Source organism: Xyrauchen texanus, chromosome 14, assembly GCF_025860055.1.
Source record: "Xyrauchen texanus isolate HMW12.3.18 chromosome 14, RBS_HiC_50CHRs, whole genome shotgun sequence".
Lineage (NCBI taxonomy): Eukaryota > Metazoa > Chordata > Actinopteri > Cypriniformes > Catostomidae > Xyrauchen > Xyrauchen texanus.
Window position 1 is genome coordinate 16,081,110 of NC_068289.1, and position 18,407 is coordinate 16,099,516.

Consider the following 18,407-nt stretch of genomic DNA (forward strand, 5'->3'; position numbering starts at 1 on the left):
CTATATGCCCCAGGAGCCTCTGGAAGAGTTTTAAAGGGACCGTTGTGCCTGGCCTGAATTTGGCGAGGCATTTCAGCACCGACTGCGCATGCTCGTTGGTGAGACGTGCGGACATTGAGACTGAGTCTAACTTCATGCCGAGAAAGGAGATGCTCTTGACCGGGGTGAGCTTGCTCTTTTCTCGGTTGACCTGAAGCCCCAAGCGGCTGAGGTGCCTGAGCACCTGGTCTCTGTGAGCGCATAGTAACTCTCGGGAGTGGGCCAATATGAGCCAGTTGTCGAGGTAGTTGAGTATGCGGATGCCGGCTTCTCGGAGCAGGGCAAGAGCTGCCTCTGTGACTTTCGTGAAGACGCGAGGGGACAGAGACATGCCGAAGGGGAGGACTTTGTACTGGAACGCCTGGCCGTCGAACGCAAACCGTAGAAAAGGTCAGTGTCGCGGCAAGATTGAGACGTGGAAGTACACGTCCTTCAGGTCTACCGCTGCGAACCAATCTAGGTGTTGGATTTGTGCGTGAGCATTTTGAACGGGAGTTTGAGCAGCGCTCGATTGAAAACTCGCAGGTCCAAGATTGGTCGTAAGCCGCCGCCTTTCTTGGGTACAATGAAGTAAGGGCTGTAGAAACCCTTCTTCATTTCGGTTGGAGGGACAGGCTCTATCGCGTCTTTGAGTAAGAGAGTAGCGATCTCCGCGCGCAGGAATTTGGCATGTTGGCCGTGCACTGCGGTAAAGCGGATGCCCGTGAAGGGGGGTGGGGGCCTGGCAAACTGAATTGCGTAACCGAGTCGGATGGTCCGGGCCAGCCAGCGAGACGGGTTGGGAAGTGAAAGCCACGCATCCAATCTCCGTGCTAGGGGCACCAAAGGGATGGTTATTTTTGACGTACCCGGTGGGGCTTCGCAGTGGGGTGGAGCAGGTAGTACGCCGTCGGGAGACACAGACGCGTCCCGAGGCTCTGGTGCTGAGAAAAGACTCAAAGCACTTACCTTGCTCCGGACATCCGGCAGGGGGCGGGTTGGTGACTGAGGAGGAGGTCCTTTAGTGGCGTCCTCTGGACTCGTCAGAACCGGCCGGCCGGGGAACAGTCGTGGGGCTGAAGGCGGATCTGGGGCCGCGCTCAGCGTGCCGGGACTGTTGAGGCCTGGTGGCAGAGTGCCGTGTGAACGGCATTTGCGGGCCAGGTGACCCAGAGACAAAAAAGGAAATAGCTCTATTATTGAGAATGTGAGTACCACAGCCCCCGTTAGGGGGTGTGGCAAATGAAATTAATTCAACAAAAGATTCTCCTCCCAGCCCTCCACCGGGGAACGAGTGGTCTTACCAGCTCCGGAGCTAACGTCTCAGTCTCTGGGTCGGTCATCTCAGGAGCTCTGGGAGCCTTCCGGTCCTCTAGGGGGTCCGTGAGATGAGGGGCGTCCATCTTCTGCGGGGAGCTCGACGCCAGGGCGGAGAGCTGGGCCCATGTTTGTTGAGGCGGAGCACCGCTTTTCTTTCTTTCTTGAAAGCCACAGGAGGACGCCCTCGGCGAGCAGACAGGGCATGGCCCCTGGCGGCACGTTTGCGGCAGGGCAGGATGTATGAAATAGCCTCCGTCTGCTTCTTCACCACTGAGGGCTGCTGGGTAGAGTCGTCAGGTGGTGTCACCGAATGGACGGAGCTGGGAGCGTTTGAGAAAGCGTGCTTTGTCTACCTCCTCTACTGAGACCAGGTCCAGTCCATGTGTGACCACAAGGGGGGCCATCGCGTGTTCGAGTGCAGTTCCTGCAGCACGTCAAGGGGGGGCCATGGCGTGCAGGGGGGGAGTGGTCTGGGACCGCTCTACCGCCGAGGGTAGTGAGAGCAGAGGAGCGAGGAAGCTTGGCTTGCTCAGCTCGTCATGCACGTCCTGGAAGAAAGGAACCGGGGGTGGGGCGCGGCTGTGAGCGCCGCACATGCCCGTGGAACCAAACAAGTAGCCGTGAGGGGGAGGGGGACGGGATTTTCCGGTCCAACCTTGCACTCGCTGTACCCGGGGAAGCATATCGGACCTCTGTGCATCAGGCTCAGACTGGGCGCGCAGACCCGAAGGTGGCGGCGCAGACGAGTCATCAGCATCAGACGCCGCTGTAACGCTCTCCGATGCAGCGGTGATTATCGTCATCCAATCCCGGGAGCTCAAGGGACCGGCAGGCTGGCCGTGAAGCGGGCCGCACTCATCCCGAGCAGATGGGAGCAAGCAAGCGTGCTGGGGAGGCGGGTGGTTCGCGGGGGGGTACCCGGCGAACACAGCCCGTCTTTATCCCCAAATCACCTTCATCGCCCGCGGCGCCTGCCCCAATCCCGTGGGAAAGAGGCGAGGCGCGGGGGGCGGCTGAAGTGGCTTTCTCTCACTACAAGAAAAAGCCTACGACCGCAATGCTGTCATGGCTATGTTCTCGCACTGAAAACATAGACCATTCATAAAAACGCTGCCTGTGTGTAATCGCAACCCAGGTACGCCAGGCAGTTTTTATGACCGTAGGAGGTGGGAGAAATCGACCGCATCCGGAAACTACACAGAGGCAGAAACACGTCTTTAAAAAGACGTGTCCTGAAAAGGACGTTCAACGCCGCTGTGAATTGCTCTTTTAGAGAAAATCACTCTCTTAAACAACTCTCTTAGAGTTGGGTTTCTGCACTGTCGAAGCGCCCAGGGGCAATTGCACTGCCGTGCAAGAAGGAGAAATCGCCGCTTTAATGCGCCCTCAATCCAACAGCATGCAGAGCGTCAGAGGAACACAGGAACTGGTGTGATCTCACGCGAACAGCATGCACAACCATCGGCTCCGAAGAAAATTTCTGAATGAATTCTAGTATTTGCCTCGCCTTTATGCCCGTATGTCCGGGGGCGGGGTATGCAAATACTGACTGCCAACTTCTCATTGGCCTTTTTTCAATGGATCAGAGGCATATTCGGCGCTCAAGAGAGACCCCTAGTGTCACTTCTCCGACACAACGTGGAGAGAGCGACAGACGGGGAACCTGGCATTTCAAAAATGCGACTAAAAAATATTTGAGAGCTATGGCACAGGGGAAGACTGTCAGTGAACAATGCCTTAAAAGTCAGAGGACTTGGAATATAGCATGAATGGATTACTTTTAATATACTTTCATGTTGCTTTTTGCTTCTCGTGGAGTTTGGCAGCATAAATCACCATCCACCTTACTTGTATGAAAACAGAAGCTTTGACATTCTGCTTAAGATCTCCTTTGGTTCCAAGGAAGAAGAAAAAATTTATAATATGGCTTTATAATGTTAGAATGTCATATTGGTAAATTATGACAACATTTTCATTTTTGGGTGAACTATTCCTTTAAAAGATCGAGCACAGCAATCTGTTGAACAATTTCCTGTCTATTTAGAGATCTCTGGACATTTTTCTTCCTCACCAGCCAACTGTCAGCTTCAGAAGATACACATATTAATAAAACAAAAATAAAGCACTTCTGTCCACGCAACAACATGAAATGAATTGACTCATAAGTGTGCCAGAATTGTTATTCCCCTTTGCTTTTCATCACTGGATCATCAGCACTGCCGCAATACAGTTAAAATAAACACTCAGGGCCTTATTTGCTCAGGGTGAAATGATTGAACTACAGCAATGAGACTGCTGCTCTGGGTCAGTGCTAAAGAACTAACAACAAATGTCAACACAACAAGAGTTCATAACAAGGTACTGCAAATTTACCACATTTCTATGGAAGCATATGAGTAGCAATATTCAATTTGAAATGTAATATGCAAAATGACAATGCAATATGTAAAATGGCAATGCATTCTGTATTTAAATTTACATTTTACATTACCATTCTAGCAACGTTTGGTGCAAAATGAAAATGAAAATGAAATTACATAATTTACGTTTGCCATTTCATACACTCCTTTTAATATGCATTATTGAAATGCTTCATAAGTTGCAAAATTAAAATGAAAATGTATTACAGAAATGATTAGATATGTGTAACATGTTCAAGCAAAAACTGTGGCAAAATGATCATTCAAATGTTATTTTTCTTAATTGCATTTACACTCACAGTCAAGACACTTGCGATTGCTTTTTCATTAAATGTCCACGAATGAATGTAGCAAAATTCAATGTGCACATTGAAAATGCATTCTGAGCCGATCACGCCCCTGCCCCGCCCCCTCCCGCCCTCTCCCGCCATGTCAATCACTGCATCAAGGCGGGGCTCGGCAACAGGTAAACGTAACATGTTATGGCTACGTTACGTGTTTTGAGCTTACAGTCTATGGTTTTGAGGTGTTGGAAAAATGGCAGCGGCAGAGCTAATACGAGCATTAAATTCACTAGCAGATGAAGTGGAGCGTGAACAGAGAAACGGTAGTATTTCCGAAGATTATTACGAGTATGTAGGTGATAGAACCAGTACGTTGTTGGAACGTCTGGGAGAATTTTCTGCCTTATCAGGCGCCGACACCCGTTTGGCTGCTGACCTCTTAAAGGTGGTGGAAGAACAATTGTATTCGGAGAGGCCTAGGGGAGTGGGGAGACCAGCAGCCGTGGAGATCCCTGGCGAGGCCATAGAGGGGTATCTTATGTATGGGTTAAAAGTTAAAGATATCGCGGCCTTGTATGGAGTTAGTCGATGGACGGTACATCGACGAATGCAGCAGTGTGGACTTAAGTAAACAACAACTTAAATATATTTTAATGATTTTATACAAATGTGACCCGTCACGGAAACCAGTGACACAAGTCGGCAGCACAACTTGTGAGCAAAATGAGAAACAAGTGTTTTTTTCCAAAATTGGTGATTTCCGCTTTTTTGCAGAATCTGTTAGTTGAGATCATGAAGAAGCCTCTCCATGTTTGAGATAACAGTATTGGTATATTTAAAAGCGTACATTTTGAGGTTGAAATCGGCTTGTTTTTCGGAGATTCTAGCATGCAGTAGGAGCGTATCATTGTCTGTGTGTATTTCCGTACTGAATAGCCGCCGGCGCTTTTGCCCCCGCCCCCAACAGCGTGGCTACTTATTATGCAGCGCTCTAGCCGGCTCTATCTGATATCAAAATTCAATGAAGATGGATGCCGCAAAGAATGTCGCGAGACGAGCTGAACCGTGGCCGTTACAACGAAAATGTTTTGAAGTACTTCTTCGACAAGCCGGATGCTTATGAACAAGCGTTCACTGATTCTGAAGACGATCTGAGCGACGATGAAAGTGGAATGTCACTTTATCAACCAACCACCTGAATTTAGTTTTACATTCTTGTATGAAAAGCACTCAGTGTACATAAGAGTTGCCTATACAGTTTTATCGGTAGATGCTAAGAGACATTTATTTATTACCTGTTTGCAAACTTTTTTTTTCTTTGATGGCACATTTTCCTGACCTTTTGCTCCCCCTGTGCTTTACAGGGGAGCTTTACAGGGGTATGGCTTATCTAAATGAGATGTAAATGAGCCCTATTGTCACTCCCAGCAGCAGAGAGAGGTGAGAACTGCACAATCTTTTGAGGCCGTTTTCTACCCTTTTAGCTTTTTTGAGTGCCCACCTTCAAATGGCCACAACTTCTCCAAATATTGTCAGATTTCCATGTGTTACAAATCGTTGGAAAGCTTGGAGACTACACTTTCAGAATATGTGAATAACTCAAAATGCCCCAAAACCGACTTGTGTCCCTACTTTCCGTGATCGGTCACAAATGCCTCAAGGCCATAATCTCTGTGTTTACTCCCGAATTCTGCCATGGGGATTTTAATAAAAAAAAAAGGCAGTTTTGTTTTTTAAATGTAGTAACGTTATTATTATTCAGATTTAAATCTCATTGAAAAGTTTTGGTGGAATTTGAAGAAAGCTGGGATAACGTGAATGCCAAAGATTATCAGTGATCTGGAAGCTTTTTCAAGCAAGAAATGGGCCAAGATTGCAGTAGAGAGGTGACAGATGCTTCTAAGCACTTACAGGCAGCGTTTGTAAAGAGGTTATAAAGAATAAATTATTCTGCTTTACATTCTCAGAATCACTCAAATGTGTATTAATAAACTTTCTATAATAGTTTACTGATGCCTTTGTTGAATTTTTTCATAAAATTGTGTTCTTGGCAGTAAAATGACCTGCAGGCCATGGGGTTGAATAATTTTGATTGCAACTGTACATATGGGATAGAAATGGTGTCCATCAAAGAAAGCCGATCTTTAGCATTAATTTTGAGTATGACTTTGAGGACACGTGTATGGAGCAAGATTCATACACAAGACAATGTTAGATGTACCGTCCATCGACTAACTCCATACAAGGCCGCGATATCTTTAACTTTTAACCCATACATAAGATACCCCTCTATGGCCTCGCCAGGGATCTCCACGGCTGCTGGTCTCCCCACTCCCCTAGGCCTCTCCGAATACAATTGTTCTTCCACCACCTTTAAGAGGTCAGCAGCCAAACGGGTGTCGGCGCCTGATAAGGCAGAAAATTCTCCCAGACGTTCCAACAACGTACTGGTTCTATCACCTACATACTCGTAATAATCTTCGGAAATACTACCGTTTCTCTGTTCACGCTCCACTTCATCTGCTAGTGAATTTAACGCTCGTAGTTCTGCCGCCGCCATTTTTCCAACACCTCAAAACCATAGACTGTAAGCTCAAAACACGTAACATAGCCGTAACATGTTATGTTTACCTGTTGCCGAGCCCCGCCTTGATGCAGTGATTGACAGGGCGGGAGGGGCCGGGGCAGGGGTGTGATCGGCTCGGAATGCATTTTCAATGTGCACATTGAATTTTGCTACATTCATTGCGGGACATTTAATGTAAAATCAATCGCAAGTGTCTTGACTGTGAGTGTAAATGCAATTAAGAAAAATAACATTTGAATGATCATTTTGCCACAGTTTTTGCTTGAACATGTTACACATATCTAATCATTTCTGTAATACATTTTCATTTTAATTTTGCAACTTATAAAGCGTTTCAATAATGCATATTAAAACGAGTGTATGAAATGGCAAATGTAAATTATGTAATTTAATTTTCATTTTGCACCAAACGTTGCTAGAATGGTAATGTAAAATGTAAATTTAAATACAGAATGCATTGCCATTTTACATATTGCATTGTCATTTTGCATATTAAATGTCAAATTGAATATTGCTACTCATATGCTTCCATACATTTCCACACATGGTTTCCGCTCTTTTCTGTCAAAAAGACGAACAGCACTCTAGTTTCTCTTTGTGTGTGAATCCAAGCATGCTCAGGTAGCAGCTGTTTTTGTGGAGATAGTCTTCAATTTTACGTTTAGATCAGCATGTATTTCCATGCTGGTCCAGGTTTGTTAATCATTATTGTCAAAGTGGTTCTGCTAATATTCATGAAACTCATGCTGGTTTACAGTATCTAGTTAAAAGAATAGGTCCATAAAAGGTGTATAAAGATTATCCAAAACATTTATTTTTGTATTCCACATGAAAATAAATGGGTAAACTATTCCTTTTAGAATCATGGTGAGGACACCAGCACACCGACATCCCTTTCTGGAGCCCAAAACGTCCAAGACCAAACATGCTGGCAGTATGCTGCCTTACATTTTTTATTCATATTTTTTTTTTTTTTTTTTTAGCAAGGAAGATGGAAAGATTGCTATGCAGACAGCCACTTAACTTACATCCTGATTGGACATCTCCCAATAAGGTCTCTCTCCATAAGACATGACCTCCCATAGCACAATCCCATAACTCCAAACATCACTGGCAGAGGTGAACTTGCGATAGGCGATGGCCTCTGGCGCAGTCCATCTGATTGGAATCTTGCCACCCTGTAAACAGACAAAATCCAAAATCTGTAAAGTATTCCTTTTTTCAGACAATTTCGCCATCTGTGTCAATATCCAAACACACATTTTAGCTATCAGTGGAATCACAGGCTCTGCATGCACTGGTGTTATAAACAGCCTATAAATAAGGTCTCAACATTGGTGTAAATGATCAGCTTGACGTAAGCTCTCAGGTGGTGCATTAGCATTTGTTTGTGTTTGAAAGGGAACAGAATTTACCGCATCAGTATTCATTTCAGTGTGGTTAAAACATGCTTTTACTGCACACTCTGGATTACGGGACAACTCTCTGTTGCAGGTAGTCCCCTCTCAGTTCTATAAAATAATTATTTATGAATTTGCCTATTTAGAATGTTTTACACTGCAAAGAAGTAGCATCTTAGCAGCATACTGTATATATGATATGTTCATTCCACATAAAGGCAGTCTAGTGCTAACCCATGTAGCAACTTCTGAAATAAGGAATCTGGTCCCATTTAAACCAGGAAGTAATTGCATGCACACAATAATGGTTAAGCACAATTTTGAGGTTTCATTTTAACACTAAAATTTAATTTGTATAATTTTATGGTTGGGATTTGGGTTAGGTGGTAGAGTTAATAAAATATTTAATTTGTGTTGATGTATTACATCATTACCATAAAAAAAAAAAAAAAGTAAACTGTGAACATTTCAACACACACCCATACGTTCAAGAAAACTTTCATCTTTAGCCACTGGGCAGCAGTGGCTCGAATTTCAGTAGTAACAGACTGAACTTCTGACCTAATGTTGCTGAATTCACAGTAAAATCAGTTTGATCATCTAACAAGGTGGCTAATACCTGACAGTGTTTCCTCTATATGCTTTCAGTCTACTGCTGCTGCTATCAGCTCACCACTGCTGCTAAATTTAGCCTACCAGCACTGCAATCTCAAGTTTGGCGGTTTATACGTGCTAAAGGGCCGGTCACACTAGGCTTTGAGCACATAAATATATTTTGGACAACGCAACGGACCAAGATATGTTGTCACACGGGAGGGCTTCCGGTGTAAGTAAATTATACATAAAATAACAAATAATATAATATAAAAGAAAAAATTATATAATCTTAAAATATATTGTCTACTCACTTTACTGCAAAAATAAACACGCAGCTTTGAAATATGTATTCATTATATTGAGCCAAGAAGTCAGTGTGTGATGTTTCAATCTTCTATTGGTCGCGTGTTCTCTCGACATACTGATTCGCAGTTTAGAGTTCACCAAACTTTAGCTTTGATATGCAGCGTAGTACGAAATTTCTTTGCATGATGTTGAGTTTCCGGTCTCCCACATTCTGAAGTGTTTGAATGGGAGTGAATGAAGCACGAAGTGTAGTGTAACCGAACCTTGAATATGCTTCTCATCTGCAACGCAATATTTTCACATGCCGACTGAAGCCTGGTTTTGAAGCCAATAATCTGTATCTTTGGAGCACACATCAGGCATGCGGGCTTCCTTCGATATCGCTGCGCAGACCACAAAACAGATGCAACCCATTTTAATTCTAGTAAGAAAGTTCTAGGTTCAAGCGCTATGGAGGAAGTCAAACCTCTCAAATAGTAGATTGCCCCAACATGCATAAACAGCACTCAGGAGGAAAAGAGCAACACTAAACCCAAAATAAAGTGTTTTTTTTTATTACACATCATCATCCTTACTAAAATTTACCATGATTTTACAGTAATAATTTGATATTTAGACAAAAATTTTAAAGTTTCATATTAAATAATCTATTAGGTAGAATCTATTAGATCTAATTTCTATTACAACTGTGGCAGTTGTAGTTAAAGTTTCTAAATGTGTTTATGCTACAATTTTTTTCATAACAAATACTATAATATATTGTTGTCCTTATTATTCTTATTATCATCACTATAGTAATACTGTAATATAATACTTTGTATAGTAATATATAAAGACTACATGTAGCTACACTGACCTGACCACAGTATGAGGAGCCATATATGGTCTTACCTGTGCTTATGGCATTGAACTTTAAATATAAGGGCCAGATAATAAAGATCTTTAATAATAAAGAGCTTTAAATTCTGGACCTCTGAGACTTATGGAAAAATTGTGGACAAAGTTTTCCCCTTGTGTAATATATTATCTATTTTATTGATGTTTGATATTAGGAAATAAACTGGATAATATATATAATAGGCTCATTTAAATAAATGTAAGCGCAGCGTAGTTTTAGCAGGAAGACTAGCAGCTGTACATCATCACACCATTAGCTGGGTAATTCCCAGCCAATCACATGTAAGCCATTGCTTTATAAGTCTGCTCACAATCTATCTCATTGCTGTTTCAGTATGCTAACGCAGCAACCTCCACCACCCCACCACCACCAGTTGAATCCCGTCCTGCACAGGGGTAGGCTCCTCGCCCTGCCTCCTGTCTCCGGCAGGATATGACGCAGTGGGGATTTCTTTAAGACTGCAAGGGAAGCTCAGCTTCCCCTATAATGTCAAAAAAATAATGGTCAAATATGTACTATTGTGTAAACAATTTATTGACTAAAAATGCGTTAGAACACGTTCATCTCGAAGACGAGTTCATTCAGAATCAGCTACATTACATATAGCAGGTCGGCTGACTCGATTTACTTCTCATACATTCCTGTAGCGTCAGTGCATTTCCCTGTTGAAGCCGAGCGTCCATTGACTTCAATGGGGCTGCTCTGAACAGCTTTTTCAGTGCTCCGAAAATAGACGGTCATTGGATAAATGCTGCTATTATGTCCCGCCCACGGACGCTCAGCGTCTCTGGGGGTGAATGAGGAGTGGGCTGGCCCGGACTCCGGGCTTCCGCGTGATGATTGGAGGATCTGTCGAAAGACTGCATCTGCTTTTGATTGACAGCGAATCTGTACTATAAGAAGTCACTGAAGCTATTTCGTGCTCAGTCCCATCGCAGATTTCTCAAGTGTAGTCGAAAGGCAAACTGCTGCAACCTATTTCTTTATATTTGTTTGGCGAAATTGCTAGTCAATTTGCATAATACATTTCACACAATTATACACCACATTCCATGTTTCAGTTTTACCAAGTTTAATATATTTTGTTTTAGAGCGTTCGTTCGTTCGGTCATTCATTCATTCATACAGTAGGCTAGGCTAGCGTCGTACGGGTGAAACTGCGCACGATGGCAGACGGTGCTAATATTGTCGACCTGATTTTGGCGAAGCCATTTGAAAGTCTTCCTTACGAGGAAAAACTTAGAATTAAACAGCAGGGCAGATCAACACCTAAGATTGATTTAGTGCAAAAAATAGGGTAAATAAGTTTGTAATGTAGGCCGAAAATGAGCTTCCCCTCTTTGAAAGACCAGCAGCCGCCACTGATATGACGGTTCCGAGTACGACAACTTCTGACTGCCAGACGGGGCCTATGCCAAAGAGAGACATTACTTTTATGTTTTATATTCATCAAATAAATGTCATCTTCAATTTCACTCAAGTCTACGAGTCTTCCTGATAGAAATAGTATTATCAACCCAAGGGGGTGGGACAAAGAAAATGTCACCCAGGCTACATTAAATTCAAGTTAAACCAGTTGAGAATCATTAGTGTAGTGATTCAGTAGTGCTGATAGTTGTAATATGTGTATCTTCTGTTAAATAGGTTTATATTATCTATTTTTATATTAACGTTTAATAAAAATAGTGCAAGTAATTTTCTGCTTTGAGGCATTTCATTATTTGTCTGTTACTACTACAGCTATGTGGACTTCCACAGCCCTATAAGTGTCAAAAGCTCCCAGTAAATAAACACACACATGACAAGGCAACCACGAAAAACCCATCTATAATGATTCTAATGTCATTTGAAGCTATTCCTCCACCGGAGCGTGTTAATATGGATCTGCTGCTGAGAAAAAACCTAGGGTAAACACTGCCTGATATAATGTCAATAAATGTAATACTATTAATTGATAGAAAACAAGATAAATTTAAATTTTGTCATTTTGTGTACTCAAAATTTACTTGAAATCTGAAAATGTGCATTATCCATTGACAAGGCTGTCAGAAGATTTTGGAACTGACACAAGGCAGAATAACCAAATCTGTTAAATGGCCCAAATATTGTCAGATTAATCAGTCTGGCTGATATAATGGTCTGTCACTAGTCACATTCAATGTTTTAAATCTTCAGTGCTAACCCACTGCAGACTTAAGGCTTATAGTTAGCTAAATGACAGACTTTCTTAATGACAGAAATCTAGAAAAATTAACAGACACTTTTCATTAGAGCTAAGAAAAGGTAAAATAATGCTATTTAAGCTCCAATCCAAATGCTTATGCATGGCGTCTTTACTCTTGGGCGGGGCTCTGTCTCATGATTTGCAGATTTGCGGCATGTCTCTTGCTTCACCAATCCTGTCTTCAGCTCTGTAAGTTGATTGGACTTGTTTCATGTACAGAGGGTCCTCTGAGGACCTGTGTTGTATTTAGCCAGCTCGGCTGCTGGGGTAACTCGACACTCAACCTTCATGATGGAGGTAGAAGGAGAGATAATAGGGTATAGAGCCAAAGCCAACCAGCAACCTGGCCAAGCCACACAATTCCTACCTCTCATTCTCCAAACACAAGTCCCTCAAAAAATAAACCCACTTGTGCACGGGCCTCCCCACTGAGCGAGTACAAACTGTCTCTGTAAAATGACTGCTAATGAATGTACTCTAAAACGTGACACAATGTATCCAGGGGATGTGTTAACCAAAAATTCCCCATCATTTACCTATTTGATTGATGGAAAATTTCAAATGCTGTCCATAATTTTGACAGATTAAAAATAAGAAAACATTTTCACCTAGTGCATCAGTTTTGACTTCACTGTCTGTCTCACACACACTCCCGCTGCGTGTGTGTTTGTTCCATTTATTGCCTGGGATGCTGTGACAAGGTTCAATGGAAAAGAGGAGGCGGGAACCGGATGAACCATCAAAATAATGTTTAATGAAACAAAAAGACACAAACATAAACAAACACACACCGCAGCTGCGTGTGGCTCTCTCTCTCTCGAACTGCTGCATCTCGCCGCACTTATACCTTTCCTCGGCAGATTAGCCTGATTGGCCGGGCGTGCGTAGTCAAACCCCGACCCTCCTCCTCGTCAAAGATGTATATTAACATGGGTCATCACCATTAACACCTGGTAGTATGCTTGACCAATTGTGTTTGTATTTCGAGGAGATGTCTGAATAATTGACTGCATATCAGTCATTACGTTTACTGCATGATCAGTGTGTCACTTTATTAATAAAGCACAAAAAAGTATAGTAGCTAAATTAAAGCCTGAAAAAGTAGCAATTCATTTCAGCCAATTACTTGCATTTAATTTAAGTGGGGTGGGTGAAGGGTGAAGGTAGCCAGTGTTCTTGTGGGTTTGTGGTCCTTACAGCCACACATTGAGGCAACATAATAGGGAGAATTATGGTAGGGGGTTTAGTTGTAACTGTGGAGACATACATTTACATTGGAAGTTAAACTGCTGTCAGACACAAGAAAATTATTGACAACAAATTTGGGTTCATCTTCCTAATAACACATTGGACTTGTGTAAGCATATGCCATATATCTGTGTAACACTTATGTTATGTGACACTTGTATTGGTAATTTAAGCAACAATAATTCTCCGTGCCTAACATGCTATGGATTTATGTGGAACTCTAAGTGTATTTATACATTAGTTATCTCCTCTGATAATGGAATGCTGCTCTTAAGGATGAGAGAGATGAATATGGTCATTAATCATGGGGAATGAAGATTCTGTCAGACAGGCTGGCTGAGAGGACATAGTGAGCTACTATGGCATTGGTCAGCCATGGGCCTTTGGAGTCTCTCCTTTTTTGTGATTAATTAGATTAATTAATCAAAGTATTACGTAATTAATTCCATAAAATGTTTTAATCGATTGACAGCTCTACATAAAACACATAAAAAGTTGTTTTTGTACTTTAAAACGATTGCAATACTAGAAAGGGTAAATATAAGATGGTATGTGTTGACTCACTCTTGTCGTGTAGGCAGCTTCTGGGTCATCCTCCAGCACTCTGGACAAGCCGAAGTCTGACACTTTACACACTAGGTTGCTGTTGACCAGGATATTCCGAGCGGCCAGGTCCCTGTGCACATAACCCATGTCCGATAGATACTTCATACCAGATGCGATGCCACGCAGCATGCCCACCAGCTGAATCACCGTAAACTGTGCGTCATGTTTCTGACAGACACAGGAAAAAGGGAAAAGTCAAATAAGGTGTTTTATATCTACAGTATAAACATAAGTCATGCTATGGGAAATAAAAAAACACAATGGAACACTGGTGACTCATATCTCAAAACATTGCCTGACATCTCCAAAGACATCTGTCATGAGCTCACTCTGTCTCAGGTCTCGGGAAATGAATTTGCTTAGAAGAGCAGATCCTTGATTTAATAAAGTTGAGTTTGATTCACTGACTTTTTCTTTTCCGGTTTAATTAATGTGGGCAGCACTTCTAGATCTAGATTTTTCCTATATATAGGCCTGCAGTATATATATATATATATATATATATATATATATATATATATATATATATATATATATATATATATAAAATACATTTTATGGTTTTCATCCCTAAAACACTCTTGTGAGTGGAACTACATTCATCCGCCACGGATTCAGCTGATACAGCTTAACTGTTCTTTACGTCACTTTAAACAATGGAGGATGCGCTGCTTTTCGGCACTGGAGTAACAAGGTAGTGTGTGTGTGAGAGAGAGTGTGTTTGTGTGTGTGTGAGAGAGAGAGTGTGCATGTGTGTGTGTGTTTGAGATAGCGAGAGAAGAGAGAGAGAGAGAGAGAGAGAGAGTGTGTGTGTGTGTGTGTGTGGGTTTGGTGGTTTACGAGGAATTTTTTTAGGTTACAAACTAGTAATTACAAGGGTGTTATGACGATAGCGAGAGAGAGAGAGAGAGAGAGAGGAAGCGGGAGCCCAAGGATGCTTTTCAATCGAAATTGAAATAAATATAGGACATTACAGACATTGTTTGTCATTCTTATTTGTTGTGGTAGCCTGTAGGGCTCTTTGAAATAACTGAAATAATTTGGTGAAGTGATATGTAACCGTTATACGGTCAAGACCTGGAACTACTTCATAGCTGTGTGTTTACTCGAAAAATAATTGCACACCATAGAACGTCCTTCAACCATTTTGATTGGTTGAAGGACGTTCTATGGTTAAACTCTTTTCTATATATATATATATATATTAAATGTGGATGTCTTTAGCAGTCGTGCTTTTGTGCAGCAGTAGCACACTGTAAAGACAATGTTAGACAATGTTGGTAAAATCTTCAAAATTCATACACCGCTGCTATAGCCTTACATATTCAGACAGACATTTTTGCCAATTGCTTTGCATCTTGTGCTGGTTATGAGCACCCCCGCCAAAAGCATTTAATTTTTAAGATGGCATGTCAAGTTAAATATAGTTCAACTAAATAGTTAAACTCTTTTCTATTCTTTTGGCACACTGTCTAGCTGACCCTCAAATCACATCTCATGTAAACGTACCCTAAAAAATGTGTGCGATTAGGGTCTGGTGAACCCAAAACCAGCCTGATTATACAGGGCTTCCTTAAGATTAACTAGTCGACTAGGGGTTCAGTGGTTTTAGAAATATGTTGTTGTATCCCTAGTTAATAGGATTTAACAAGAATACATCAGCAACTGAATATCTGAACTGCAGCCCACTGGCAGGCTTCAGTGTTTACAATGGTGGGTGTGAATAGGCCTTTTATACGAAGAATGGTATGCTCAGGAATTGGAGATAAACACCAGGGGAGGAAGCGCTTCAGTAGAAGAGGGGGAGACGGGCCGGATGAGTGAGATAGCATTGATTTATCAGGGAGCTCTGGAGAAATTGCTTTCTTTACCAAAAACAGGCAAACTGCAGTCTTTAAGGATCAGTTCACTTGAAAATTAAAACTCTGTTATCATTTAATCACAATCATCAAGACTTTCAGTCTTCCTACTGTAAATTTTGAAGAATGTACTCTTTTCTATACAATTATAATTAATAGTGACTAGAGAATCAAAGCTTAGAAACAGACCCTGAAAGTATCAAAAGTGTTCCATATGAATCCTGCACTATACTCCAAGTCTTGTGAAGCCATACTAAAGCTTTGTGTGAGAAAAAGTCAAAAATGTCCATTTTTATTTTTTGAAAATCTTGACATCTGCCCAAACTCCCCTTTAAGATTTGCTGTAATTAATTACATAAATATCGGCTTGTTTCTCACCTAAAACTATCATATGGCTTCAAATGACTTGAAATCTGGTGCAGAAGACATTTGAACAACTTAACTAATACCTTGTATGGTGCTTTGAAGCTTGAAAGCTCCAGTCCCCCTTTATGGAACTAATTGGACCAGACCAACCAGTACATTCTTATGAATTTCTCATTTGTTTTCCATTGAAAAAAGAACAAGAATTTTCATTTTCTTTTGAACATATATCCAGTGTGTGATTTGTTTTTTCTCTTTCTCCTTCTTCATCTCTGCCCAACCTATTTATCGCTCTTTTTCTATGTGAGTGTTTATGTACTGCATACAAACTAAGTTTGGATGAAAATAAACCCTGGACCACCTGGAAGAGAAAGGAGCTCACAGAGGTTCAAAGGATTGCTAATAATAGTGACATGAGCAGTGCAGAGGAAACATTTTCAGGGGAGGATGACAGTTCTCTTTGATAGAGTGCAGGCCAGGCTGCATTGCGCAGGAAATTGCTGCAGAACACTGCAACCGTTCTCTCGTTTCTGGGATCCTGTGCAGACGCACGTGGAATGCAGTTCAGAAAGGTCCTGCTAACTCCACGCCTTGTTTGCTCAGGTTGTTTTAATAATATGCCTTTGCTCATTTCAATATTGAGGGCAACAGTGTCTGTCCTCGTTTTCAGCGGTCTTGGTTCTGGAAGTGTTTTTTCCCCATTCAAGGCATTTCATAATATTCTTGAATAAAGAGTTTTAAGCCATGAACCAAACCAACCAACCAACTCTGAGATTCAAAGCATAATCTGAATAAAAAAGACGACCCATGAAGCACTGCAAATGATGTAATTTCCTAAAAAACAAGTGTACTAGATACAACTATTGACTGTTAGTCATAAAATATAAGTAGAAAATACCACTTAAAAATTATTGTAAAATAAGTTAGTAGTTTGAGTCTCAATAGTAACAGCAATCACTTTGATTGGCTGATCTGTCTTTAGGTTTATGGGAGTGTAGTTCTTCATCAGGAGATTGGCAATTAGATAAGATTTTTTAAACAAGAAAATGAAAACACTGACTTTTTTTTTCTACAGAAAAATAAATCATCGCTTAACAATCTCTGACCTCATGATAGGTGTGTCTTGACAGGTTTATCCTCATGCAACCCTGCAGATACATGCTTGGATGTTGTATTTTGGCTTTGCTATATGCAACACGTAAATTAAATTAATTTAAACCAACGGATATCAGTTTAGAAGACTCTGGAATGTCAGTAAAAGGTTAAACTTTCGACATACAGAGTAATGTGACAAAACAACATAGCGCCGATCACAGCAGAGTTTATCTTTGGGAGAAACCCCAACATAACATCTTATAAGACACCTTATTAAGTTTTTACATAGAAACCTGTTTGAGTCAAAATATTAGAGTCTCTAGTTTCATACGATATACCATTTTTAGCAATTAATCACGAAACGCAGGACTGCTAAACATTATCAGTGTGATTATTGCATTATCACACTGAGAACCAATGGGTTCATCCAAAAGCTGAACAGTTTTGCTTTAAGAGGATTTATATTGAGTTAGGATGAAAATAATGTGCATTTCGAACATTAGTCTAAGTCTAGTGCAGACAGACAGCACACTGGAGGTTCAGTCATTCAATAAATAGGGAGCAAGGGAACATCCTAAAGCTCTCTATGTAGCTAAGGGCATTCACTCCTAAAATCCAACCATAGGTTTCAGGCTGCAGATGATGTTTGGAACACTCAACATGTTTGGTGGACAAGGGGCAATGGTAATCAGTGCATAGATTCAGAATTTCTAATATATAATTTTATTTTAACATGGTTGGTAGTGATTGGATGATGCTGGCCATTGCTTTAAATCAGATTTATTTATGCTAATTTCTGATTTCTATAATGTCTGTAATGTCTCAAAAACAAGAATAACCAATACTCCTGAAACATAATAAACAATTTGTTTAAAAAAATCTGACTTTCTTTAGCTTGGTATTATTTAGAATTTCACAAATTAGTCCCGCTGTCCACAAATGTTGCCATCCATTTTTAGGAAAATGCATGTTTGCATGTTTATTAGGTCCAACTAGTAACACATCAAAAAGGGAAATGGAAAATGCACACAGCAGTCACACTCTGGTCTCAGAAGGTTATATGATATTCTTAAAAATCTATTTCCCAATGGAGGAAATGAATTGGATTTTTACAACCAGAACCCTACTACAGTGCTTTATAATACACAGGTACAGGTAGGTTTAACAGGTACTGTAGTGCAC

At 41.4% G+C, this 18,407-nt stretch overlaps 1 protein-coding gene across 3 annotated transcripts in view; it reads right to left on the bottom strand.

Moving 5' to 3' along the window:
• LOC127654693 (ephrin type-A receptor 3-like) overlaps positions 1-18,407 on the bottom strand; it is a 187,833-nt gene that overhangs the window by 16,155 nt on the left and 153,271 nt on the right. For all 3 annotated transcript variants that reach the window (XM_052141973.1, XM_052141975.1, XM_052141974.1), the window contains exons 13-14: positions 13,867-14,076; positions 7,658-7,807 (exon numbers count right to left, since the gene is read on the bottom strand). In XM_052141973.1, the coding sequence (XP_051997933.1) occupies positions 7,658-7,807; positions 13,867-14,076 (360 nt within the window). The remainder of the gene's footprint in view (positions 1-7,657; positions 7,808-13,866; positions 14,077-18,407) is intronic.